Raw genomic sequence first — 22262 nt, forward strand, 5'->3', positions numbered from 1 at the left:
AAGATTGCAACCCTGGAGGCAATTCTTGGTCGAACACGTTTAAGCTCCAGTTTGAGGTCAAACTGGAGCTTAAACGTGGAAATGAGAAGGCAACCCTGGAGGAGCTTAAAACGCCGAACACGTTTAACCTCCAGTTTGAGGTCAAACTGGAGGTTAAACGTGGGAATGAAGAAGGTAGCCCAGGAGTGTGAATGTCGAACACGTTTAAGCTCCAGTTTGAGGTCAAACTGGAGCTTAAACGTGGAAATGAGAAGGCAACCCTGGAGGAGCTTAAAACGCCGAACACGTTTAACCTCCAGTTTGAGGTCAAACTGGAGGTTAAACGTGGGGACGAAGAAGGTAGCCCAGGAGTGTGAAAATGCCGAACACGTTTAACCTCCAGTTTGAGGTCAAACTGGAGGTTAAACATGGGAATGAAGAAGGTAGCCCAGGAGTGTGAATGTCGAACACGTTTAAGCTCCATTTTGAGGTCAAACTGGAGCTTAAACGTGGAAATGGCTTCCTGGTGCACAAAATAGCTCGAACACGTTTAACCTCCAGTTTGAGGTCAAACTGGAGGTTAAACGTGGGAATACTCCCTTGGTGCCATTCCATTCTGGCGTTTAAGTTGAAGTTTAATTTTCAGTTTAAGGTTAAACTGAAACTTAAACGTGGAATTGGAAGAAAGCAACCCAGGAAGTAATTAATCAAACACGTTTAAGCTTCAGTTTAAGGTTAAACTGAAGCTTAAACGTGGAAATTAAGATTGCAACCCTGGAGGCAATTCTTGGTCGAACACGTTTAAGCTCCAGTTTGAGGTCAAACTGGAGCTTAAACGTGGAAATGAGAAGGCAACCCTGGAGGAGCTTAAAACGCCGAACACGTTTAACCTCCAGTTTGAGGTCAAACTGGAGGTTAAACGTGGGAATGAAGAAGGTAGCCCAGGAGTGTAAATGTCGAACACGTTTAAGCTCCAGTTTGAGGTCAAACTGGAGCTTAAACGTGGAAATGGCTTCCTGGTGCACAAAATAGCTCGAACACGTTTAACCTCCAGTTTGAGGTCAAACTGGAGGTTAAACGTGGAATCACTCCCTTGGTGCCATTCCCATTCTGGCGTTTAACCTTCAGTTTGAGGTCAAATTGGAGGTTAAACGCCAGTATCCTCTTTTCTCAGCTTTCATGATTCTGGCGTTTAACCTTCAGTTTGACCTCAAACTGAAGGTTAAACGCCACTTTCAACTCTTGGTGCATTCCTTATTCTGGCGTTTAACTTCCAGTTTAAGGTTAAACTGGAGGTTAAACGCCACTTTCAACATTATATGGCACATGTGATCTTCAAGCTTCCTTTATTGATTTTGTTGCTTCCTTGCCTAGCCTCTTCTTCCCTGAAATCATCCACACAATTGCATCAAAGTCTTGCAAAATTTCATGAGAATTCTTCCATTCATATCATTCAAGTAATATAACTAAAAACTCATGGAATTTGCATCAAAATTACACTTTTTGGATGATTCATTACTTTGTTGTTCATTTAACCATTCTTGGTTACTTTAAGCTCAAGAAAATGCATAAAACAACTAAAACTAACAGAAAAATGCTAGTGAAACTAGCCTAAGATGCCTTGGCATCACATCACAATTACCAACAATCAATTTCAAACTTATCCTATGGTCCACTAGTAGATTTTTTAGCATTCTTGGTTTGGAAATAGAAATTAGGCAATCTTTAGTCATTAATACCCAACTCATGTTGGTAATCTAGAGTTGTTAGTTAATATTGTTTCCATTGACGCTAATCTTTTGCTAATTCAATTAGTAAGTTGATTAGGACTTCTGGATTGAGATTAACTAGTCTTATTAAACTTACTTCGAGTGTTGGAGATGACATTGTACCTTCTCTCATTGGAGATTAAGTAATAGGATAAATTCTTAATAATTATTGTGATATGATTAGTAACTAGGATAGAATGCCTAGATTCCAATCCTTGCCTTAAATGCCTCTTTTCATTATTTGTTTGTTGCTTTATTTTCTTGCCATTTAATTTCTTTCACTTTTACCAACCCCCATTGGATACCATAACCAATAATATGCATACCTTACTGCAATTTCATGAGAAGATGACCCGGGACTAATACTCTCGGTTACTTTTATTGGGTTGGACTTGTGACAACCAAAAATTAAACTTTGTTTTGAGGATCAATTATCGGTTTGGACTATGCTCGCAACAAAATTATCTTGTTAAATTCTGAACCGGTATAAATCTTCACATCAGTCACCATCACGTAACCCACCCAGGTGGGTTACGACCTACATTTGAAAAACAATAACCGAATATGGTATGAGAACCGGAGGTTCTCAGTATGGTAACTGATGAGCAGATAATTTATACGCTTTTTGGTATTAATTTTAGGTAGTTTTTAGTAGGATCTAGCTACTTTTAGGGATGTTTTCATTAGTTTTTATGCAAAATTCACATTTCTGGACTTTACTATGAGTTTGTGTGTTTTTCTGTGATTTCAGGTATTTTCTGGCTGAAATTGAGGGACCTGATCAAAAATCTGATTCAGGCTGACAAAGGACTGCTGATGTTGTTGGATTCTGACCTCCCTACACTCGAAATGAATTTTCTGGAGCTACAAAACTCCAAATGGCGCGCTCTTAACAACGCTGGAAAGTAGACATCCAGGGCTTTACAGCAATATATAATAGTCTATACTTTATTTGAGTTTAGAGGATGCAAACGGGCGTTCAACGCCAGTTCTATGCTGCGTTCCGGAGTAAAACGCCAGAAACACGTCACAAACCAGAGTTAAACGCCAAAAACACGTTAAAACTTGGCGTTTAACTCCAAAAGAAGCCTCTGCACATGTAAAGCTCAAGCTCAGTCCAAGCACACACCAAAGTGGGCCCCGGAAGTGGATTTCTTCATTTAGACTTATTTATGTAAAGCCTAGTAACTAGTCTAGTATAAATAGGACATTTTACTGTTGTAATAGACATCTTTGGATTATTTTTGGATTACCTTATGATCCTTTGATCACGTTTATGGGGGCTGGCATTCGGCCATGCCTGGACCATCACTTATGTATTTTCAACAGTGGAGTTTCTACACACCATAGATTAAGGGTGTGGAGCTCTGTTGTACCTCGAGTTTTAATGCAATTACTACTATTTTCTATTCAATTCAGCTTTTTCTTGTTCTAAGATATTCGTTGCACTTCAATATGATGAATGTGATGATCCGTGACACTCATCATCATTCTCACCTATGAATGCATGACTGACAACCACTTTCGTTCTACCTTAGAACGAGCGAGTATCTCTTGGATTCTTTGATCAGAATCTTCATGGTATAAGCTAGAACCCTTTGGCGGCCACTCTTGAGAATCTAGAAAGTCTAAATCTTGTCTGTGGTATTCCGAGTAGGATTCAGGAATTGAATGACTGTGACGAGCTTCAAACTCGCGATTGTTGGGCGTGGTGACAGACACAACAGAATCAATGGATTCTATTTCGACATGATTGAGAACCGACAGATGATTAGCCACGCTGTGACAGAGCATTTGGACCATTTTCACTGAGAGGATGGGATGTAGCCATTGACAACGGTGATGCCCTACATACAGCTTGCCATGGAAAGGAGTAAAAACGAATGAAGGAAGGCAGTAGGAAAGCAGAGATTCAGAAGGAACACAGCATCTTCATACACTTATCTGAAATTCCCACCAATGATTTACATAAGTATCTCTATCTTTATTTTATGCTTTATTTATTATTATTTTCGAAAACCATTTATAACCATTATAATCTGCCTAACTGAGATTTACAAGATGACCATAGCTTGCTTCATACCAACAATCTCCGTGGAATCGACCCTTACTCACGTAAGGTTTATTACTTGGACAACCCAGTGCACTTACTGGTTAGTTGTGTGAAGTTGTGAGGAATGTGAGTGAACCATAGTAGTGTGCACCAAGTTTTTGGATCCATTACTAAAAATTGTTCGAGTTATGAAAATAGTATATCACAATTTTGCGCTATCAAGTTTTTGGTGCCGTTGCCGGGGATTGTTCAAGTTTGGACAACTCTTCTTGTTCAGATTAGGTAATTTTCTTTTCAAAAAGTTTTCAAAAATCTTTCAAAAATTTTTTTCTTTGTTTTCTTTTTTCTAAAAAAGTTATTTTCGAAAAAACCAAAAAAATCATAAAATCATAAAAATAAAAAATATTTTTATGTTTCTTGTTTGAGTCTAGTGTCAATTTTTAAGTTTGGTGTCAATTGCATGTTTTAAAAATTTATGCATTTTTTTTGAAAACTCATGCATGATGTTCTTCATGATCTTCAAGTTGTTATTGGTAAGTCTTCTTGTTTGATCTTTATATTTTCTTGTTTTGTATTTTTTTTTCATATGCATTTTTGCATTCATAGTGTCTAAGCATGAAAAATTGCTAAGTTTGGTGTCTTGCATGTTTTTCTTTTCTTGAAAATTTTTCAAAAATGAATCTTGATGTTCATCTTGATCTTCAAAGTGTTCTTGGTGTTCATCTTGACATTCATAGTGTTCTTGCATGCATTAAGTATTTTGATCCAAAATTTTCATGTTTTGGGTCATATTTGTGTTTTTCTCTCTCCTCATTAAAAATTCAAAAATAAAAAATATATATTTTCCTTATTTTGCTCATAATTTTCGAAAATTTGAGTTGACTTAGTCAAAAAATTTTTAAAACTTAGCTATTTCTTATAAGTCAAGTCAAATTTTCAATTTTAAAAATCTTATCTTTTCAAAATCTTTTTCAAAATCAATTCTTTTCTTTTTCCTTTTGTTATTTTTGAAAATTTTTAAAATTTATTTTCAAAATCTTTTTCTTATCTTTATTTCATGATTTTCAAAAATTTTACTAACAATTAATGTGATTAATTCAAAAATTTGAAGTTTGTTACTTTCTTGTTAAGAAAGGTTCAATCTTTAAATTCTAGAATCATATCTTTTAGTTTCTTGTTAGTCATGTCATCAAATTTTAAAAATCAAATCTTTTTCAAAATAAATTTCAATCATATCTTTTCAATCATATTTTTTTTCAAAATCAATTTCAAAAATCTTTTCTAACCTCTTATCTTTTCAAAATTGATTTTCAATTCTTTTTCAACTAACTAATTGACTTTTTGTTTTACTATTTCTTATCTTTTTCAAAACCACTTAACTACTTCCCTCCCTCTAATTTTCAAAAATTACCTCCCTCTTTTTCAAAATTCTTTTTTTATTAAATAATTGTTTCAAATTTTAATTTTGATTTAATTTCTTCTTTTAATTTTTGAACATCACTAACCATTTTTCAAAAAAAATATTTTCGAAATTTCTCTCCTTCTCATCTCTTTCTATTTATTTTATTTAAGTACTAACACTCTTCTCTTCATCTTAAAACTCGAACCCTCTCTTCCTCGCTGAGTTCAAATTTTCCTCTTTTCCTTCTTCTATTCTTTTCTTCTTCTACTAATATAAAGGAATCTCTGTACTGTGGTAAAGAGGATCCCTATTATTATTTTTTGTTCCCTTCTTTTTCATATGAGCAGGAGCAAGGACAAGAATATTATTGTTGAAGCAGATCCTAAACCTGAAAGGACTCTGAAGAGAAAACTAAGAGAAGCTAAAGTACAACAATCCAGAGACAACCTTACAGAAATTTTCGAAAAGGAAGAGGAGATGGCAGCCGAAAATAATAATGCAAGGAGGATACTTGGTGATTATACGACACCTACTTCCAAGTTTAATGGAAGAAGCATCTCAATCCCTGCCATTGGAGCAAACAATTTTAAGCTGAAACCTCAACTAGTTGCTCTAATGCAACAGAACGCAAGTTTCATGGACTTCCATCAGAAGATCCCTATCAGTTTTTAACTGAGTTCTTGCAGATCTGTGAGACTGTTAAGACTAATGAGAATATCTTGAAGTCTACAGGCTCATGCTTTTCCCTTTTGCTGTAAGAGACAAAGCTAGAACATGATTGGACTCACAACCAAAAGATAGCCTGGACTCTTGGGATAAGCTGGTCACGGCCTTCTTTGCCAAGTTCTTTCCTCCTCAAAAGCTGAGCAAGCTTAGAGTGGATGTTCAGACCTTCAAACAAAAAGATGATGAATCCCTCTATGAAGCTTGGGAAAGATACAAACAGATGACTAAAAGGTGTCCTTCTGACATGCTTTCAGAGTGGACCATTTTGGATATATTCTATTATGGTCTATCTGAGTTCTCTAAGATGTCACTGGACCATTCTCCAGGTGGATCCATTCACCTAAAGAAAACGCCTGCAGAAGCTCAAGAACTCATTGACATGGTTGCAAATAACCAATTCATGTACACTTCTGAGAGGAATTCTGTGAGTAATGGGACGCCTCAGAGGAAGGGAGTTCTTGAAATTGATACTCTGAATGCCATATTGGCTCAGAACAAAATGTTGACCCAGCAAGTCAACATGATTTCTCAAAGTCTGAATGGATGGCAAAATTCATCCAACAGTACTAAAGAGGCATCTTCTGAAGAAGAAGCTTATGATCCTGAGAACCCTGCAATGGCAGAGGTGAATTACATGGGTGAACCCTATGGGAACACCTATAACTCCTCATGGAGAAATCATCCAAATTTATCATGGAAGGATCAACAAAAGCCCCAACAAGGCTTTAATAATGGTGGAAGAAATAGGCTCAGCAGTAACAAGCCTTTTCCATCATCTTCTCAGCAATAGACAGAGAATTCTGAGCAGAGCTCTTCTAGCTTAGCAAACATAGTCTCTGATCTGTCTAAGGCCACTTTAAGTTTCATGAGTGAAACAAGGTCATCCATCAGAAATTTGGAGGCACAAGTGGGCCAGCTGAGTAAGAAAATCACTGAAACTCCTCCTAGTACTCTCCCAAGCAATACTAAAGAGAATCCAAAAAGAGAGTGCAAGGCCATTGGCATAATCAAAATGGCCAAACCTAGAGAGGAAGGGGAGGACGTGAATCCCAATGAGGAAGACCTCATGAGATGTCCCCCAGACAAGAAGGAGTTCCCTATTGAGGAACTAAAGGAATCTGAGGCTCATATAGAGACCATAGAGATTCCATTAAACCTCCTTCTGTCATTCATGAGCTCTGAAATCTATTCTTCCTCTGAAGAGGATGAAGATGTAACTGGAGAGCAAGTTGCTCAATATCTAGGGGCTATCATGAAGCTGAATGCCAAGTTGTTTGGTAATGAGACTTGGGGAGATGCACCTCCCTTGCTCATTAGTGAACTAGATACATGGGTTCAGGAAACTCTACCTCAAAAGAAACAAGATCCTGGTAAATTCTTAATACCCTGTACCATGGGCACCATGACCTTTGAGAAGACTCTTTGTGACCTAGGGTCAGGTATAAATCTTATGCCACTCTCTGTAATGGAGAAACTGGGGATCTTTGAGGTACAGGCTGCCACATTCTCATTACAGATGGCAGACAAGTCAATAAGACAAGCTTATGGATTGGTAGAGGACGTGTTAGTAAAGGTTAAAGGCCTTTACATCCCTGCTGATTTCATAATCCTAGACACTAGGAAGGAAGAGGATGAATGCATCATCCTTGGAAGACCCTTCCTAGCCACAGCAGGAGCTCTGATTGATGTTAACAAAGGAGAATTAGTCCTTCAATTGAATGGGGACTACCTTGTGTTTAAGGCCCAAGGGTATCCCTCTGTAAACATGAAAAAGAGGCACGATAAGCTTCTCTCAATACAGAGTCAAACAAAGCCCCCACAATCAAACTCTAAGTTTGGTGTTGGGAGGCCACAACCAAACTCTAAGTTTGGTGTTGAACCCTCACATTCAAACTCTAAGTTTGGTGTTGGGAGGTCCCAACAATGCTCTGATGATTTGTGAAGCTCCATGAGAGCTCACTGTCAAGCTATTGACATTAAAGAAGCGCTTATTGGGAGGCAACCCAATTTTTATTCATCTATATTTTTATTGTTCTTTTATGTTTTATTAGGTTCATGATCATATGGAGTCACAAAACAATTACTAAAATTAAAAACAGAATAAAAAATAGCAGAAGAAACAGCACACCTTGGAGGAAGAGCTTACTGGCGTTTAAATGCTAGTAAGAGCATCTGGCTGGCGTTCAACGCCACAACAGAGCATGAATCTGGCGTTGAATGCCAGAAACAAGCAGCAGTCTAGCGTTCAAATGCCAGGATTGCACCCTGAGGAAAGCCGGCGTTAAACAAAAGAAACAAGCATGGAACTGGCGTTTAACGCCAGAAATATACTGCGGATTGGCGTTGAACGCCAGAAACAAGCATCAACCTGGAGTTAAACGCCAGAATTGCAGGCAGAGGGCATTTTACACGCCTAATTGGTGCAGGGATAATTCATCCTTGACACCTCAGGATCTGTGGACCTCACAGGATCACCTCAGGATCTGTGGACCCCACAGGATCCCCACCTACCTCAACTCACCTTCTCGCTTCTTCACACAATCCAATAACACTATACCCTTCACCAATCACCTCAATCTCTCTTCTCCATTACCTCTTCACCAATCACATCCACCCACTCTTCCCCATCAACCCCACCTACCTTCAAATTCAAAATCTCTTTCCCACCCAAACCCACCCTACATGACCGAACCATAAACCTCTCTCCGTCTCCCCCATATCTTCTTCTTCTTCTTCTATTCTTTCTTCTTTTGCTCGAGGGCGAGCAACATTCTAAGTTTGGTTTGGTAAAAGGATAGCTTTTTATTTTTCAATAACCATTTATGGCACCTAAGACCGGAGAAACCTCTAGAAAGAGGAAAGGGAAGACAAAAGCTCCCACCTCTGAGTCATGGGAGATGGAGAGATTCATCTCAAGGGTCTATAGCTCAGTAGTAGAGCATTTGACTGCACATCAAGAGAGCCCACTCATGGACCTCAACAAGAGCATGAGGAATTCCCTCATCAAGAAATCCCTGAGATACCTCAGGGGATACATTTTTCTCCACACAATTATTGGGAGAAACTAAGGATAGGAGCACCAAAATCACTAGGGATCAAGCAACAGAGGCAAAGAAGAGACATAGAGGAGCTCAAGGACACCATTGGTCCTTCAAGAAAAAGGCACCACCCTCACTAAGGTGGACTCATTCCTTAACTTTCTTGTTCTTATCTCTCTGTTTTTCGATTTTTGAGCTTCATGTTTGTCTATATTTGTGTCTTTATTACATGATCATTAGTGTCTAGTAACTATGTCTTAAGGCTATGAATAATTCCATGAATCCTGCACCTTTCTTAAATGAAAAATGTTTCTAATACAAAAGAACAAGAAGTACATGAGTTTCGAAATTGTCCTTGAAATTAGTTTAATTATATTGATGTGGTGACAATACTTTTTGTTTTCTGAATGAATGCTTGAACAGTGCATATTTTTTATCTTGTTGTTTATGAATGTTAAAATTGTTGGCTCTTGAAAGAATGATGAAAAAGAGAAATATTATTGATGATATGAAAAATCATAAATTTGATTCTTGAAGCAAGAAAAAGCAGTGAAGAACAAAAGCTTGCGAAAAAAAAAGTGGCGAAAAAAATTATAAAAGAAAAAAAAAAGAAAAAGCAAGTAGAAAAAGCCAATAGCCCTTAAAACCAAAAGGCAAGGGTAAAAAGGATCCAAGACTTTGAGCATCAATGGATTAGAGGGCCCAAGGAAATAAATCCAGGCCTAAGCGGCTAAATCAAGTTGTTCCTAACCATGTGCTTCTGGCATGCAGGTCCAAGTGAAAAGCTTGAGACTGAGTGGTCAAAGTCGTGATCCAAAGCAAAAAGATTGTGCTTAAGAGCTCTGGACACCTCTAACTGGGGACTTTAGCAAAGCTGACTCACAATCTGAAAAGGTTCACCCAGTCATGTGTCTCTGGCATTTATGTATCCGGTGGTAATACTGGAAAACAAAGTGCTTAGAGCCACGGCCAAGACTCATAAAAGTAGCTGTGTTCAAGAATCAACATACTTAACTAGGAGAATCAATAACACTATCTGAACTCTAAGTTCCTATAGATGCCAATCATTCTAAACTTTAAAGGATAAAGTGAGATGCCAAAACTGTTCAGAAGCAAAAAGCTACAAGTCCCGCTCATCTAATTAGAACTAATATTCATTCATATTTTGGGATTTATAGTATATTCTCTTCTTTTTATCCTATTTGATTTTCAGTTGCTTAGGGACAAGCAACAATTTAAGTTTGGTGTTGTGATGAGCGGATAATTTATACGCTTTTTGGCATTAATATTAGGTAGTTTTTAGTAGGATCTAGCTACTTTTAGGGATGTTTTCATTAGTTTTTATGCAAAATTTACATTTCTGGACTTTACTATGAGTTTGTGTATTTTTCTGTGATTTCAGGTATTTTTTGCCTGAAATTGAGGGACCTGAGCAAAAATCTGATTCATGCTGACAAAGGACTGCTGATGTTGTTGGATTCTGACCTCCCTACACTCGAAATGGATTTTCTGGAGCTACAGAACTCCAAATGGCGCAAACTGACGTTCAACGCCAGTTCTATGCTGCGTTCTGGAGTAAAACGCCAAAAATACGTAACAAACCAGAGTTAAACGCCAAAAACACGGTACAACTTGGTGTTTAACTCCAAAAGAAGCCTCTGCACGTGTAAAGCTCAAGCTCTGCCAAGGCACACACCAAAGTGGGCCCCGATTTCTGCATTTAGATTTATTTCTGTAAAGGCTAGTAACTAGTCTAGTATAAATAGGACATTTTACTATTGTATTAGACATCTTTGGATTATTTTTGGATTACCTTATGATCCTTTGATCACGTTTATGGGGGCTGGCCATTCGGCCATGCTTGGACCATCACTTATGTATTTTCAACGGTAGAGTTTCTACACACCATAGATTAAGGGTGTGGAGCTCTGCTGTACCTCGAGTTTTAATGCAATTACGACTATTTTCTATTCAATTTAGCTTATTATTGTTCTAAGATATTCGTTGCACTTCAACATGATTAATGTGATGATCCGTGACACTCATCATCATTCTCACCTATGAACGCGTGACTGACAACCACTTCCGTTCTACCTTAGAACGAGCGAGTATCTCTTGGATTCCTTGATCAGAATCTTCGTGGTATAAGCTAGAACCCTTTGGCGGCCACTCCTGAGAATCCAGAAAGTCTAAACCTTGTCTGTGGTATTCTGAGTAGGATTCAGGGATTGAATGACTATGACGAGCTTCAAACTCGCGATTGTTGGGCGTGGTGACAGACGCAAAAGAATCAATGGATTCTATTCTGACATGATCAAGAACTTACAGATGATTAGCCGTGCTGTGACAGAGCATTTGGACCATTTTCACTGAGAGGATGGGATGTAGCCATTGACAACGATGATGCCCTACATACAGCTTGCCATGGAAAGGAGTAAGAAGGAATAAAGGAAGGCAGTAGGAAAGCAGAGATTCAGAAGGAACACAGCATCTTCATACACTTATTTGAAATTTTCACCAATGATTTACATAAGTATCTCTATCTTTATTTTATGCTTTATTTATTATTATTTTTGAAAACCATTTATAACCATTATAATCTGCCTAACTGAGATTTACAAGATGACCATAACTTGCTTCATACTAACAATCTCCGTGGAATCGACCCTTACTCACGTAAGGTTTATTACTTGAACGACCCAATGCACTTGCCGGTTAGTTGTGCGAAGTTGTGAGGAATGTGAGTGAACCATAGTAGTGTGCACCAAGTTTTTGGAGCCATTACTAAAAATTGTTCGAGTTATGAAAAGAGTAGATCACAATTTTGCACTATCAGTAACAGTGCCCAGTAATGTAAGATGTAAGAATCCGGGACGCCAAAGGCAATCCTAAAACCTCACATCAAGCATAATACTTAAAGCATAACTAAATTTAAACCATACCTTTAAAACCATAAATGAATCAGTGTATTCTATCTTAAGGAATTCCTAAACTAACATTTACACTACTGTTCTACAGCCTTCACCAGCCTAACTGCCATGCGATCCCAACGCTACCGCCTACCGAACCTCCTCAATCCCAATAGAAAACACAAGTAATTCGTACAAGTAAAGCACAAGTAATTACCACGTATGGCAAGTAAAGCAAGAAACAATTAAACATGTTATACAATCAGGCAAACAATGCAAGTCGGCAAAGCAAACAAACATATAGAATATGCACACGATGAATGTCTGTCCTATTTGGCTCGTGATATCACTTGTCGGTCTATAAATGTCAACCCGACACATCCTCCCAGATGTAGCCTTTCTGCCACGCCAGGGATATAGGCCCTGAACGCTCATGCAGCAGAGAATCTACCATGCCAGGGATATAGACCCTACACACTCATGCAGCAGAGAAGGTTATGCGAGCAGGATACCAGCCCAGCCCTCACACCTCAACGTAAGCAGGATTAACCGCCGTCCTTACACCAGCACCACGACTTCGACAAGAGGGAGACTACCACAATCCTCTCCCAAGGCGCATAGCGACTAAACAGTCTCAGCATAAAACAATGTATTAGGGGTTTTAAGAATTCATTTTCAACACTCAGTAAAGTCATCTTTCAACTCCGAGTCCTAAATTCGTCTCAACCACCATCAATCCGTAATTCCACAAGTCATCACATTAATCATTATTACAATACTCCGCCATTTCTATCAACTAATCCATCTTCAGTACTTTAGAAACCTAAGTCTCCGTCTTCTAAATTCATACAGAAATTCATCTATTTGAGTCTCTAACTCATCTTTAGTAGTATAAGGACCTAAGCACTAGATAGTATTCTTAAACAGTACTTAAAGAATGTTTGAAAAGATAGAGAACGTTGAAAACGTGAGAAAAAATGATTTTTTTGCAAAACAGGACATGTGAATACGGATGCCGAAGTGTGCGTACGCACACTTCAGTTTTGGACCATCATGCGTACACAGACATGAGTCGCGTATGCAAAGGTGCTAGACAGAAACCATCACCCGCGTATGGCGTAGGAGGCTGTGTACGCATTCTCTACTGTTGGCTCATCTCGTGTACGCATGCATAGGGTTGCGTACGCATGAGGGACTTGTAGAGACGCACGCCCGTGTATGGGTGTGCCCGCGTACGCATGCCATCCCAGATTTGCAAAATTCTGTTGCAGAAATCAGTTTTATACACCAAACTTTAAACGTTCATAACTTCTACAAAAATCCATTTTCATTAAACTTTGTATCAATTTAAAGATCTTTAAATGAACTTTAATTTAAGATCATTTTCAACCAATTTCGAAAATTAGGGCTCAAGTTATGATCCGTCAAAGTTCACCAAAAACTGGTTTTTACCGAAATTACCTAGGTTCTCAAACTTCCAAAATTCACAACCAAACCAAATCAAAACTTATTCAATTTCACCTCAAAACACTACCTTTACTCTACTTTACCTTTACATTACAATCCAATCAATTCAACATCTATTTCAATCAATTCATCTACCATAAACTCAATTATTTCACAATTCCTACATCAAGAATCTAACATAATCAACTTTAATACAATCTCATTATTCAAAAGCATCACCTACCATATCTCATAATAATTTCACATAATCACAATAATCCAATCTCAACCTACCTCAACATCAACAAACATCATCATTCATTTTCATCATTCACCAAAAATCAGCACAATCATCGAAATCATCATACATCACAATTACCAACAATCAATTTCAAATTTATCATATGGTCCACTAGTCTATGTGTCCAGAAATATTACATATTACATAGAAAAAACTGAAACCATACATTGGTCAATTCCCAATATGCACAATACACCAATTTGAGTCCAAATCCAAGCCTCCAATCACCAACAAATCACCAATCAACTCCAACAAGCATCAACAATCAAATTTTCTAAGCTATACATATTAATTTACCACAAATCAATACCTAGGGTTCCTAAATACACAATTTTACAAGGGAGAAGAGAAAGCTTACCTTACCCACAGTTGATTAGGACAAAACCCAATAGAAACCAAGTGCTAGAGTGTACCTAAACACCCAAAATCATAAAATCCACTCAAACCAAAACCCAAAATTTAGAATTTCTCAAGGGTTGAGAACTGGGCAGGGATTTTTGAAAAGCATACCACAATACCTAGCTAGAAGTGACAGGTTCGGCAAGAGCTTTACAAGGCCGCAAACCTTTCGTGAATCGGAGTACCGTAGCTCAAGTTACAAGCAAAAGAGTGAAGAAGTGAATAGTATTTTAATAGAGGGTTTCTCTCTTCTCTAATCCTACCAGCTGCACTCTCCTCTCAATAATGGTAAAAGTGGCTGAATGGGGTTCATTTAAGTGGTTATATATGTTGGGTTTGGGCCCAACTTGGGTCCGGTCTAACCCGTTAGCGTTTTTGGCCCGTTTGCCCTAATTTTGGGCCAAACCTTTAGAATTAGTGCCCGGTTTTCAATTATAAATATTTTCCTAAGTTTTTCTACTGTTTTTATTATCATCACGTAGTATCGGATAGATTTAAGCCGGTACTGCCGGCTAACTTACCGGTATGCATTCTTACACAATGTTCCACAGAAAATTACATTTTCCAATTCAGAAAAATCTACTGAGTCCAAAAAATCATATTTACATTTTCTAATTAACATTCTAAATTTTTGAACCTATTTCGGACAATTAAATTATTTTAATTAAGCAGTTAAATAATTGCGATTCTTACAAACCGTGAAGATCGAAGCTCGTGGTTGGATCATTCAATCCGCTCGCACTTGCTTCGATCAAGTCTTCCCAGGCCTAGAAGTCCGTTGGTGAAGTCCGTGCCTTCAACGCGCGAGCTGCCCCAATCCATTGCCTGGGGCATCGTTTTAGTTTCTGTGTCGAGCATTTAATGCTAATTATAGACGATTTGAAAGTTGGGAGAAAAGTCCAAACTTTTGCACTCTCATTTGATAGTTACTATTCTGCATTCCCCTCCCCCTTCTTTTGTTCTTAATTCTCTCTTTCCTCTTTCCATCTCATTCTCTTCAGTCTTCACCACTGATTCTCTCATCCTCCTCTTTCCTGATTCCCTTATCTGTCCGCTACAAGTCCTATTGCGTTGACTTGGGATTCATCCTTCTTCATTCCTCAATTTATTAGAGTCTCATCCGCCTTCATTTTTTTACTATAGATGATCATCATTCTGTTTTTAATTTTGCTCGTTGTTGTTAGGTAGATCATAGGGGAGTTACCATTAGGTGTCTAATTCTTGATTTTAGGCCTCTAATCAACCATTGATTAGTGTAGAATAGAGGCATTAAAACTTTGTTGCTATAAAATAGTCACTCACATTTTAAGCAATATTCATAACTACATTTCAAATTAAATACCAGGAATTTACCGTCCAACATTTATGTTTTAAATCGCGATGGTTAAGCCTTCTGAGACTGGATAATCTACTTTTTGGTTGAAAGGAGAATCTTACAAATATAAGCTGTTCGGAATTTAAGGTAAGCTTTACCCAAACACACAAAATCTTGCCAAGACAAGTGAGTAATCGCAAAAGATAAAAACGACATGAGGCCAATAACAGCATTTGGAAAAAGCCAAATAAAGGAAACAAGCAACCGCCTCCACCATGGGATGAATAAAGCATCGCAACCTACAAGATCCGAAAATGGCATCTGCAACCATTCAACAGAAAGCAAGCTTAGCAATAAACATACCACATATCAGCGCAATAACATGGAATATTAACAACATTTTCCCCCTTAGTTATCAAGACTAAAGCAGTTAATGAAACAATGAAGGTTTAAATTAGTCAATATGCCACTAGTGTTAACTAAACATTTAATTTGAGGAGTGCCCCAAAGACCATACCCTTCAACAGAGGGCGAAAAGGAAGGCAGTAGAGTAGGGATTAAAACCATGATTGAGCAAGATAAGTAGTCTAAATTGTCTAATTGAAATGATGTTGTCATTCGAGGATAGCATAGCATCCTTAATACCCCATGATTTCTGCTTAAAAATTGAGTAATTTAACGTGGGTTACAGGTTTTATGAATTCGGTCATGCAGTATGATGTCATAGTCTTGTGACATGTGAGCATTGGTTGGAGGAAAGCTGAGATTTTAATATAAAATGTTAAGATGGTGATGTTTTTTATTTCGTTGTCGTAATCCACATGGTTATTGCAGATGTATGGCCACCAGAGGTTGCAAGGAGGTTTAGGGTTGTACAAATTTTCAACTTTCAAATATCAATTCCGGGATCATGCCATGTGCCTATGATGTTGAAAGTTTGAGGAATTTTGAAAAATATTGAAGTTAAAGAATTAAAGTGAAAATCAAGTTAAGGTGAAAGGTGGCTTTCTTTTGGGCTTTTCTATTTTAAATATGGCTCTATAATTTAAAGTTATCATCTAAACTCCTTAAATTTTAAGAAATATTGTATCCAGATACTTGGAGACAAACATCATTTAAATCCTAATAGTTAAGTTCAAATAAAATGTACATGATCATCTCCCTATCCTAAGGTACCGGATTCCAGAAGTCAACAACTTTCAAGATAAAGGATATGCATTCTTCAGTCAACAATTAGCATTTCAGCAACCAATAAAGTATTATGCCATTTTTCTAACATAACCATGTGCAAGAAGTATTAGTCATACAAGTAGTATTAGTCATGGAAGCATCAATCTCAAACATTGATCATTTTGCATTTTTGCATAATTCTATTTTCAATTAGTACAGAATTATTAATGCAATTTCTAACAAAATGCAATGATAAGGATCTGGATAATGTAACATGCAAGTAAAGATTAATTTTAAATAGGGGGAAAAGAAATCACGTGACAGTGACATGAACTTTGTCTCAGATGACAGATGAGTTAGGTAAAGCAATCATGTAACTGCCATTTGAGATCTCACAATCAATAGTTAACATAGCTCCAAGCCTCCAACAGTGTTAGGGATTAGTTAGTAGCAACAAAAACAAGTTTAAAAGAATAAGGATTTCATTAAAGTTTCTAGCTTCAAGAAAACAAATTAAAGACTTGTTGACACTACAGGAACCTAAAAAAGTTAGCCCAACTTGAATAAAATATTATATATCCATTCCACTCAATCAATGCTCAATCAATTTTAACTTATTCATACTTCTGGAAAGATTAATCAATAATATAAGCCAAGACAAAGTGATCCAAGAGCTATAGTAATTAACGCTAAATGACAAATGATGTCCCACAAAAAACTTAGAATGGAAGAGTGATAAAGATGATGGAGAAGCTAGGGACTATTGAATCCAGTGATTGAATTTAGGCAAGCTACTTTGTTTTCATCTAAATCACTAGTATCTAAAATCCACTATACTCAAACTAAATGCATTAATGAGATTCTATAACATTAAGGTTTCCCGAAAGAAACTGGCTTGAGAATTATTCAATTAGCGTGGTGGAAAAAATTTGTTCAACTGCCTTGAGAATGCAATAAAAATTTCATTTAAACAAGATCTTTGTAGAGAAGAACGGTCCATAAGGGTACTAGAGTTTTAACTTAGCTTCCTTCTTATAGTGAAACAAGTATGATGCTAAAAGCATACTAAATAATGAAGAACCAAATAATAGGCACTGCAAGCATACCCCATAAGACCTCTGCCTTGCCATGTTCTTGGTGTGACAGTAAGATTGATCACTGTGCCTTGCCTTATTATAATAACAGGTACTGTGCGGTCTACATTTGACTGAGCCTCAGAAGAAAGTCTTTGGAGCAAATTATCACCTGCTTCCACACTTCCGAACTTCAAAATTTGGTCTCCAAGTTGTAAGCCATCTTCAGCTGCCGGTGATGCATCTGCAATTTCATCAACCATCGCAAAGGGTCTACTGACTAACACATCCACATCCATGGAATCAGGGGAATGTCTCAGAAGAATGTTTTGTGGCGGTGTTGAAGCAACAGCATCTACAGTTGATGAGATTTGAGTATCTGATCCATCACCATTATCTGAGCAGAAAGGCAAACATTCAACATGAAATATTATTACTTATTCTATTTAGAGACTAATCTTGGGTCAAATGGTAGATAGATAAAAAGAATAAATCATCCAATCCTTATGTTCATGCTTCAAGAGTGAAATTTGAAAATTAGACATCTTAACTACAAAATGTCATGTCAAACATCCATGTTTTCTGATATTGTCAGGCTCCAAAGCTGCTTTTCAAGCAGATTTCGGCATCTATGAAGAACAGTGGCTTTGTCCAGCAGTTTTGTTAAACATAAAATAAAATATCAATTACATACAGCAGATTTCATTGAAGAAAGGATTTAAGTTCATTTGGAAGACAGCATGTTGTGCAGAGTACATGAGCTTATAGTACGAGGATTCATCATAGATATCTTCATTAGCATGTCTTGTCTTGTAGATTGGTTATGTGGCATTATTGGAGAAGTGCAAAGCAGGGTGTAAGTATGGATCTACAAAGGGATCAGCAAGTTCTTTCTTTGTGCAGTTTTCCCCCATGTTGATTTACTTGTTTTAACAGGATTTCTGATCTACCTTCCAAGTACTACAACTCTTCTCTCTCAAAGTATTGTTTTGCTTAAAAATTGGCACTACAAAATGCAATGCAAAACCTTTTTTGAAAGTGGCACATTGCAGGTTCGACACATCTTTACAAAACATATTGCACTACATTAAGATGGGAAGAGGGAGGATCCAACATCCAACTATATAAGGAATAAAACATCATTCTCAAAATATTGGTGCCAAGTGCCATATGCTAAAACCCTGACTTAAGTCCTACTTTAGTTATACACTTGAACACAGAGGTAGTAGGTGTTCATGTAGAACAAATAAACGATATGTATACAAGATAGAATAGCTTAGATTAACTGCTAAAATTAGAGAAGCGAAACCAATTCAGTTTTCAACGAGCAATATAATCACATTGATTGTTTGCTGGTACCTGAACTCTTGAAGGATGTTGATTTATTTCCAACCCTTGCTGCATGCAAAATTTGTATATTTTGATTTATCTTCTCAGTTATCTCATTGTGGTCATTACGCAGCTCTGCACAGATTAGCAAAATTATGGGATATTAAAAGCAGCAGCATCGAAATTGGCAAGGTAAACGCTGATGCCAAATATCCACTATTCCACGATTCCATTTGTATTAAATTTCCCTCACTTCAAGCTATTGTAGTGAATATCAATGTTAACAATACAAGTGTTTAGCTAAAGGATACATATTAAAGTTACCAATAAAAAAACAGATTACATAGAAAGACTACATATATGTTTTCAATGCATATATATGTTAAAAGAAAAAATTTAAAACTTCTACTGATAATAGCCTTTTAACATGTTAACAAAATCCATAAATCAAATATGAAGGTAAAAAAAAATTACCCTTGTAACGAGACAATTAAGACCAAGAACTATTGCTACTTGCACCTATTTACCAAGTAAACCGTATCAAAACGAAAATAATGTTTAGAATCGTAAACGATCATGATTGTATGACTATAACCTACCTGCAAGACGACGTCGTTCAGATCGAACAACTGGAATGTCAATATCCGTACGGGGAAAACCCTAGAAAATTAAGAATAAATTTCTGAGAGAGAGAAATGTGGCCAAAACGGAACGAACAGTGGGCAACATTAATCGGAAGAAGGAAAAGAAAACCTCAGAATCTACGAGATTGCCGGAGAGACCAGGAGCGCCGGGTTGAGTAAGGCGGGCGATGATTGAGTTCATCTCGACCTCGACGGCAGTGCGCTTGTCCATCAGAGACATTGTTTCTGCCTTCACGTTCGTCGCTACCATCCTCGCAACAGCCGATGGACCACAGCTATTGGTGTCAATATGCTTTGTCTTATAGGCCTTGGCCCTATTTTATAAGGACAAAACATGAGAACAAACGCTTCTATAATTGATAGGACCAACTTTAAAAAAGTTCAGCGTTTATTTGGAGGGACTGATACCTAAACTATGAGATTGGAACTTAATGTCATGTTTATTAGTTCAAAGATTAATAGTAAAATTTTAGTCTTTGTTTTTTAAATTTTAATATTTTAGTACCTCTAAAATTAGGGTTCAATTTAAATTATTTTAAGCGCATTAAATATAACGTGAGAAACACGTGTCACACAAAAAATGTTTCGTTTTTCTATTTGCACTTTATTATGAACGAACGTTACATCTTCAGTACGAAACCAATATCCCAAAACACTCACTCTCTTCGAATTTCTCTAAATATCACTCAAACTTCAATTACATTCTTTGCGGAAACCACAACTGCAAACGAATCGGAAGAAGATTTCGCAAGCAACAACCAGAAACAAACGAAAACAGCAACAAAACTACAAAAGGTATGAGAAAACTACTGTTCATTTAAAATCTTGCAATGTCGTATTTCGCCTAATTTCATTTTAATTTTACTGGTTTGATTTGCTTCGTTTAGTGATTAAACTATTGTGAATGATTTTTACAGTATAACTAGGGCTTTAAGTTATAGTTGCTTGTTCTTATTGGTTTGGATAGTTTAATTAGATCTCTGTTACTATCTTCAGTACTTATTTTCCATTGAAGAATACTATTCTTGTTGATTGAAAATTGATAATGATTTATTAACCACATGAACATTTTTCGGTTCTGTGGCCTTTGTGATTTTGGTTCTGTGCATGAAGGATTTTCAGTTCGGTGGGTTGTGGTACATTAATTAACTTGATTAAGATATACATGCTTGTGGTTGTTGATGTATTGAATGAGTTTTATTTAGAACAATTCACATTAGAGACAACTCTTTCATTTTGATAATCCATACTACTGTAATAATATTTTTGTTGATTGAAAGTTGATCATCATTTATTAACCACATGAACATTTTTCAGTTCGGTAGCCTTTTTTATTTTGGTTCTGTGCATGAAGGATTTTCAGTTCGGTGGGTTGTGGCATTTTAATTGACTTGTTTAGCATACACATGCTTGTGGTTGTTGATATATTGAATGAGTTTTGTTTAGAACAATTCACATTAGAGATAACTCTATCACTTTGATAATACATACTACTGTAATAGTATTTTTGTTGATTGAAAGTTGATCATCTTTTATTAACCACATGAACATTTTTTGGTTCAGTAGCTTTTTTTATTTTGGTTATGTGCATGAAGGATTTTCGATTCGGTGGGTTGTGGCATTTTAACTGACTTGTTTAACATACACATGCTTGTGGTTGTTGATGTATTGAATGACCTTTGTTTAGGATAATTTACATTAGAGATAACTCTTTCACTTTGATAAACCATACTACTGTAATAATATTCTTGTTGATTGAAAGTTGATCATCCTTTATTAACCACATGAACATTTTTCAGTTCGGTAGCCTTTTTTATTTTGATTCTGTGCATGAAGGATTTTTGATTCGGTGGGTTGTGACATTTTAATTGACTTGTTTAATATACATATGCTTGTAGTTGTTGATATATTGAATGAAATATTGACTAAAACTTTTTATTACATCAAAACACAACAAGAAAATGGCAACAATGAAGAAAAAGGCACATCATAACGTAAGCAGATTAAATATATTTATCCACTTTCATTTGAATAATTTTTATTTTGTATTATAAATATATCCTCACATTCTGTTTCAAAATTTGCAGAAAACTTACTATTGCAGATGCCAAACAAAAGCAATAGCAACAGTGTACAGGGAAATAAGTCAAGAAAAGAAAGATATTGTGGAAGAAATGGGATTTGGTGGCCTAGCACATGTGCCAGAAATGAATGTCTCTAATATATTGTTGATAGAATTGCTTGATCAGTTTGATGCAGAGAGAGGATGCCTCAAAACTCTACAGGGGACAATATATATAACTTCTCAGAAAGTAGCAGCTGCCCTTGGCATAACCAACGGAGGTAATACCTTTTCCACTTACTGTTTATTTTCAGTTCATTGGTGTCTGTAAAATTAAACTGACCATTTTTGTCTTATTTTTGCTATTAAAATATTGTAGGGAGTCTTTTTCCTGAAAAGGTTGATTACAACAAGCTGAATCCAGCAGACAAGGAAATATTTGACAGCGTCAAAAATATTTTCTTGGTGACTTTGGCAAGAAATGTGCTAGATATGAGTCTAGAAGAGGAGGAGAACCGGAAAAAATTCAAGAGAACTTTTGTTGTCTTCACACAAAAGTGCATCTATCTCCCCACGACAGTAAGTGTGGCCTCTCCAATCCACAAGCCACCGATCTTTTATGTGGACAACATTAAGGAATGGGATTG

The 22262-nt window shown here is 36.8% G+C and overlaps 1 protein-coding gene across 1 annotated transcript; it reads right to left on the reverse strand.

Moving 5' to 3' along the window:
• Window positions 1–15325: 15325 nt before the first annotated feature.
• LOC107479263 (probable 26S proteasome regulatory subunit p27) lies at window positions 15326–19923 on the reverse strand. The gene is made up of 5 exons (XM_016099411.3): window positions 19663–19923; window positions 19509–19569; window positions 18940–19044; window positions 17614–17977; window positions 15326–15658 (listed from the first exon to the last, which is right to left on the reverse strand). The coding sequence occupies exons 1-5, from the start codon at window positions 19801–19803 to the stop codon at window positions 15637–15639; spliced, it is 693 nt and encodes a 230-aa protein (XP_015954897.1). The 5' UTR covers window positions 19804–19923; the 3' UTR covers window positions 15326–15636.
• Between the last annotated feature and the right edge of the window lie 2339 nt (window positions 19924–22262).

Source organism: Arachis duranensis, chromosome 3 (genome assembly GCF_000817695.3).
Source record: "Arachis duranensis cultivar V14167 chromosome 3, aradu.V14167.gnm2.J7QH, whole genome shotgun sequence".
In the NCBI taxonomy this organism is placed as follows: Eukaryota; Viridiplantae; Streptophyta; class Magnoliopsida; order Fabales; family Fabaceae; genus Arachis; species Arachis duranensis.

Excerpts from the sequence above, each read along its gene's own strand:
- LOC107479263 (XM_016099411.3), bottom strand. The coding sequence starts at position 19,803 with ATGGTAGCGACGAACGTGAAGGCAGAAACAATGTCTCTGATGGACAAG. Across the intron at positions 19,045-19,508 it reads TGAACGACGTCGTCTTGCAG|AGCTGCGTAATGACCACAAT; the intron begins GTAGGTTATAGT and ends TAATCTGTGCAG. Across the intron at positions 17,978-18,939 it reads AACATCCTTCAAGAGTTCAG|ATAATGGTGATGGATCAGAT; the intron begins GTACCAGCAAAC and ends CTTTCTGCTCAG.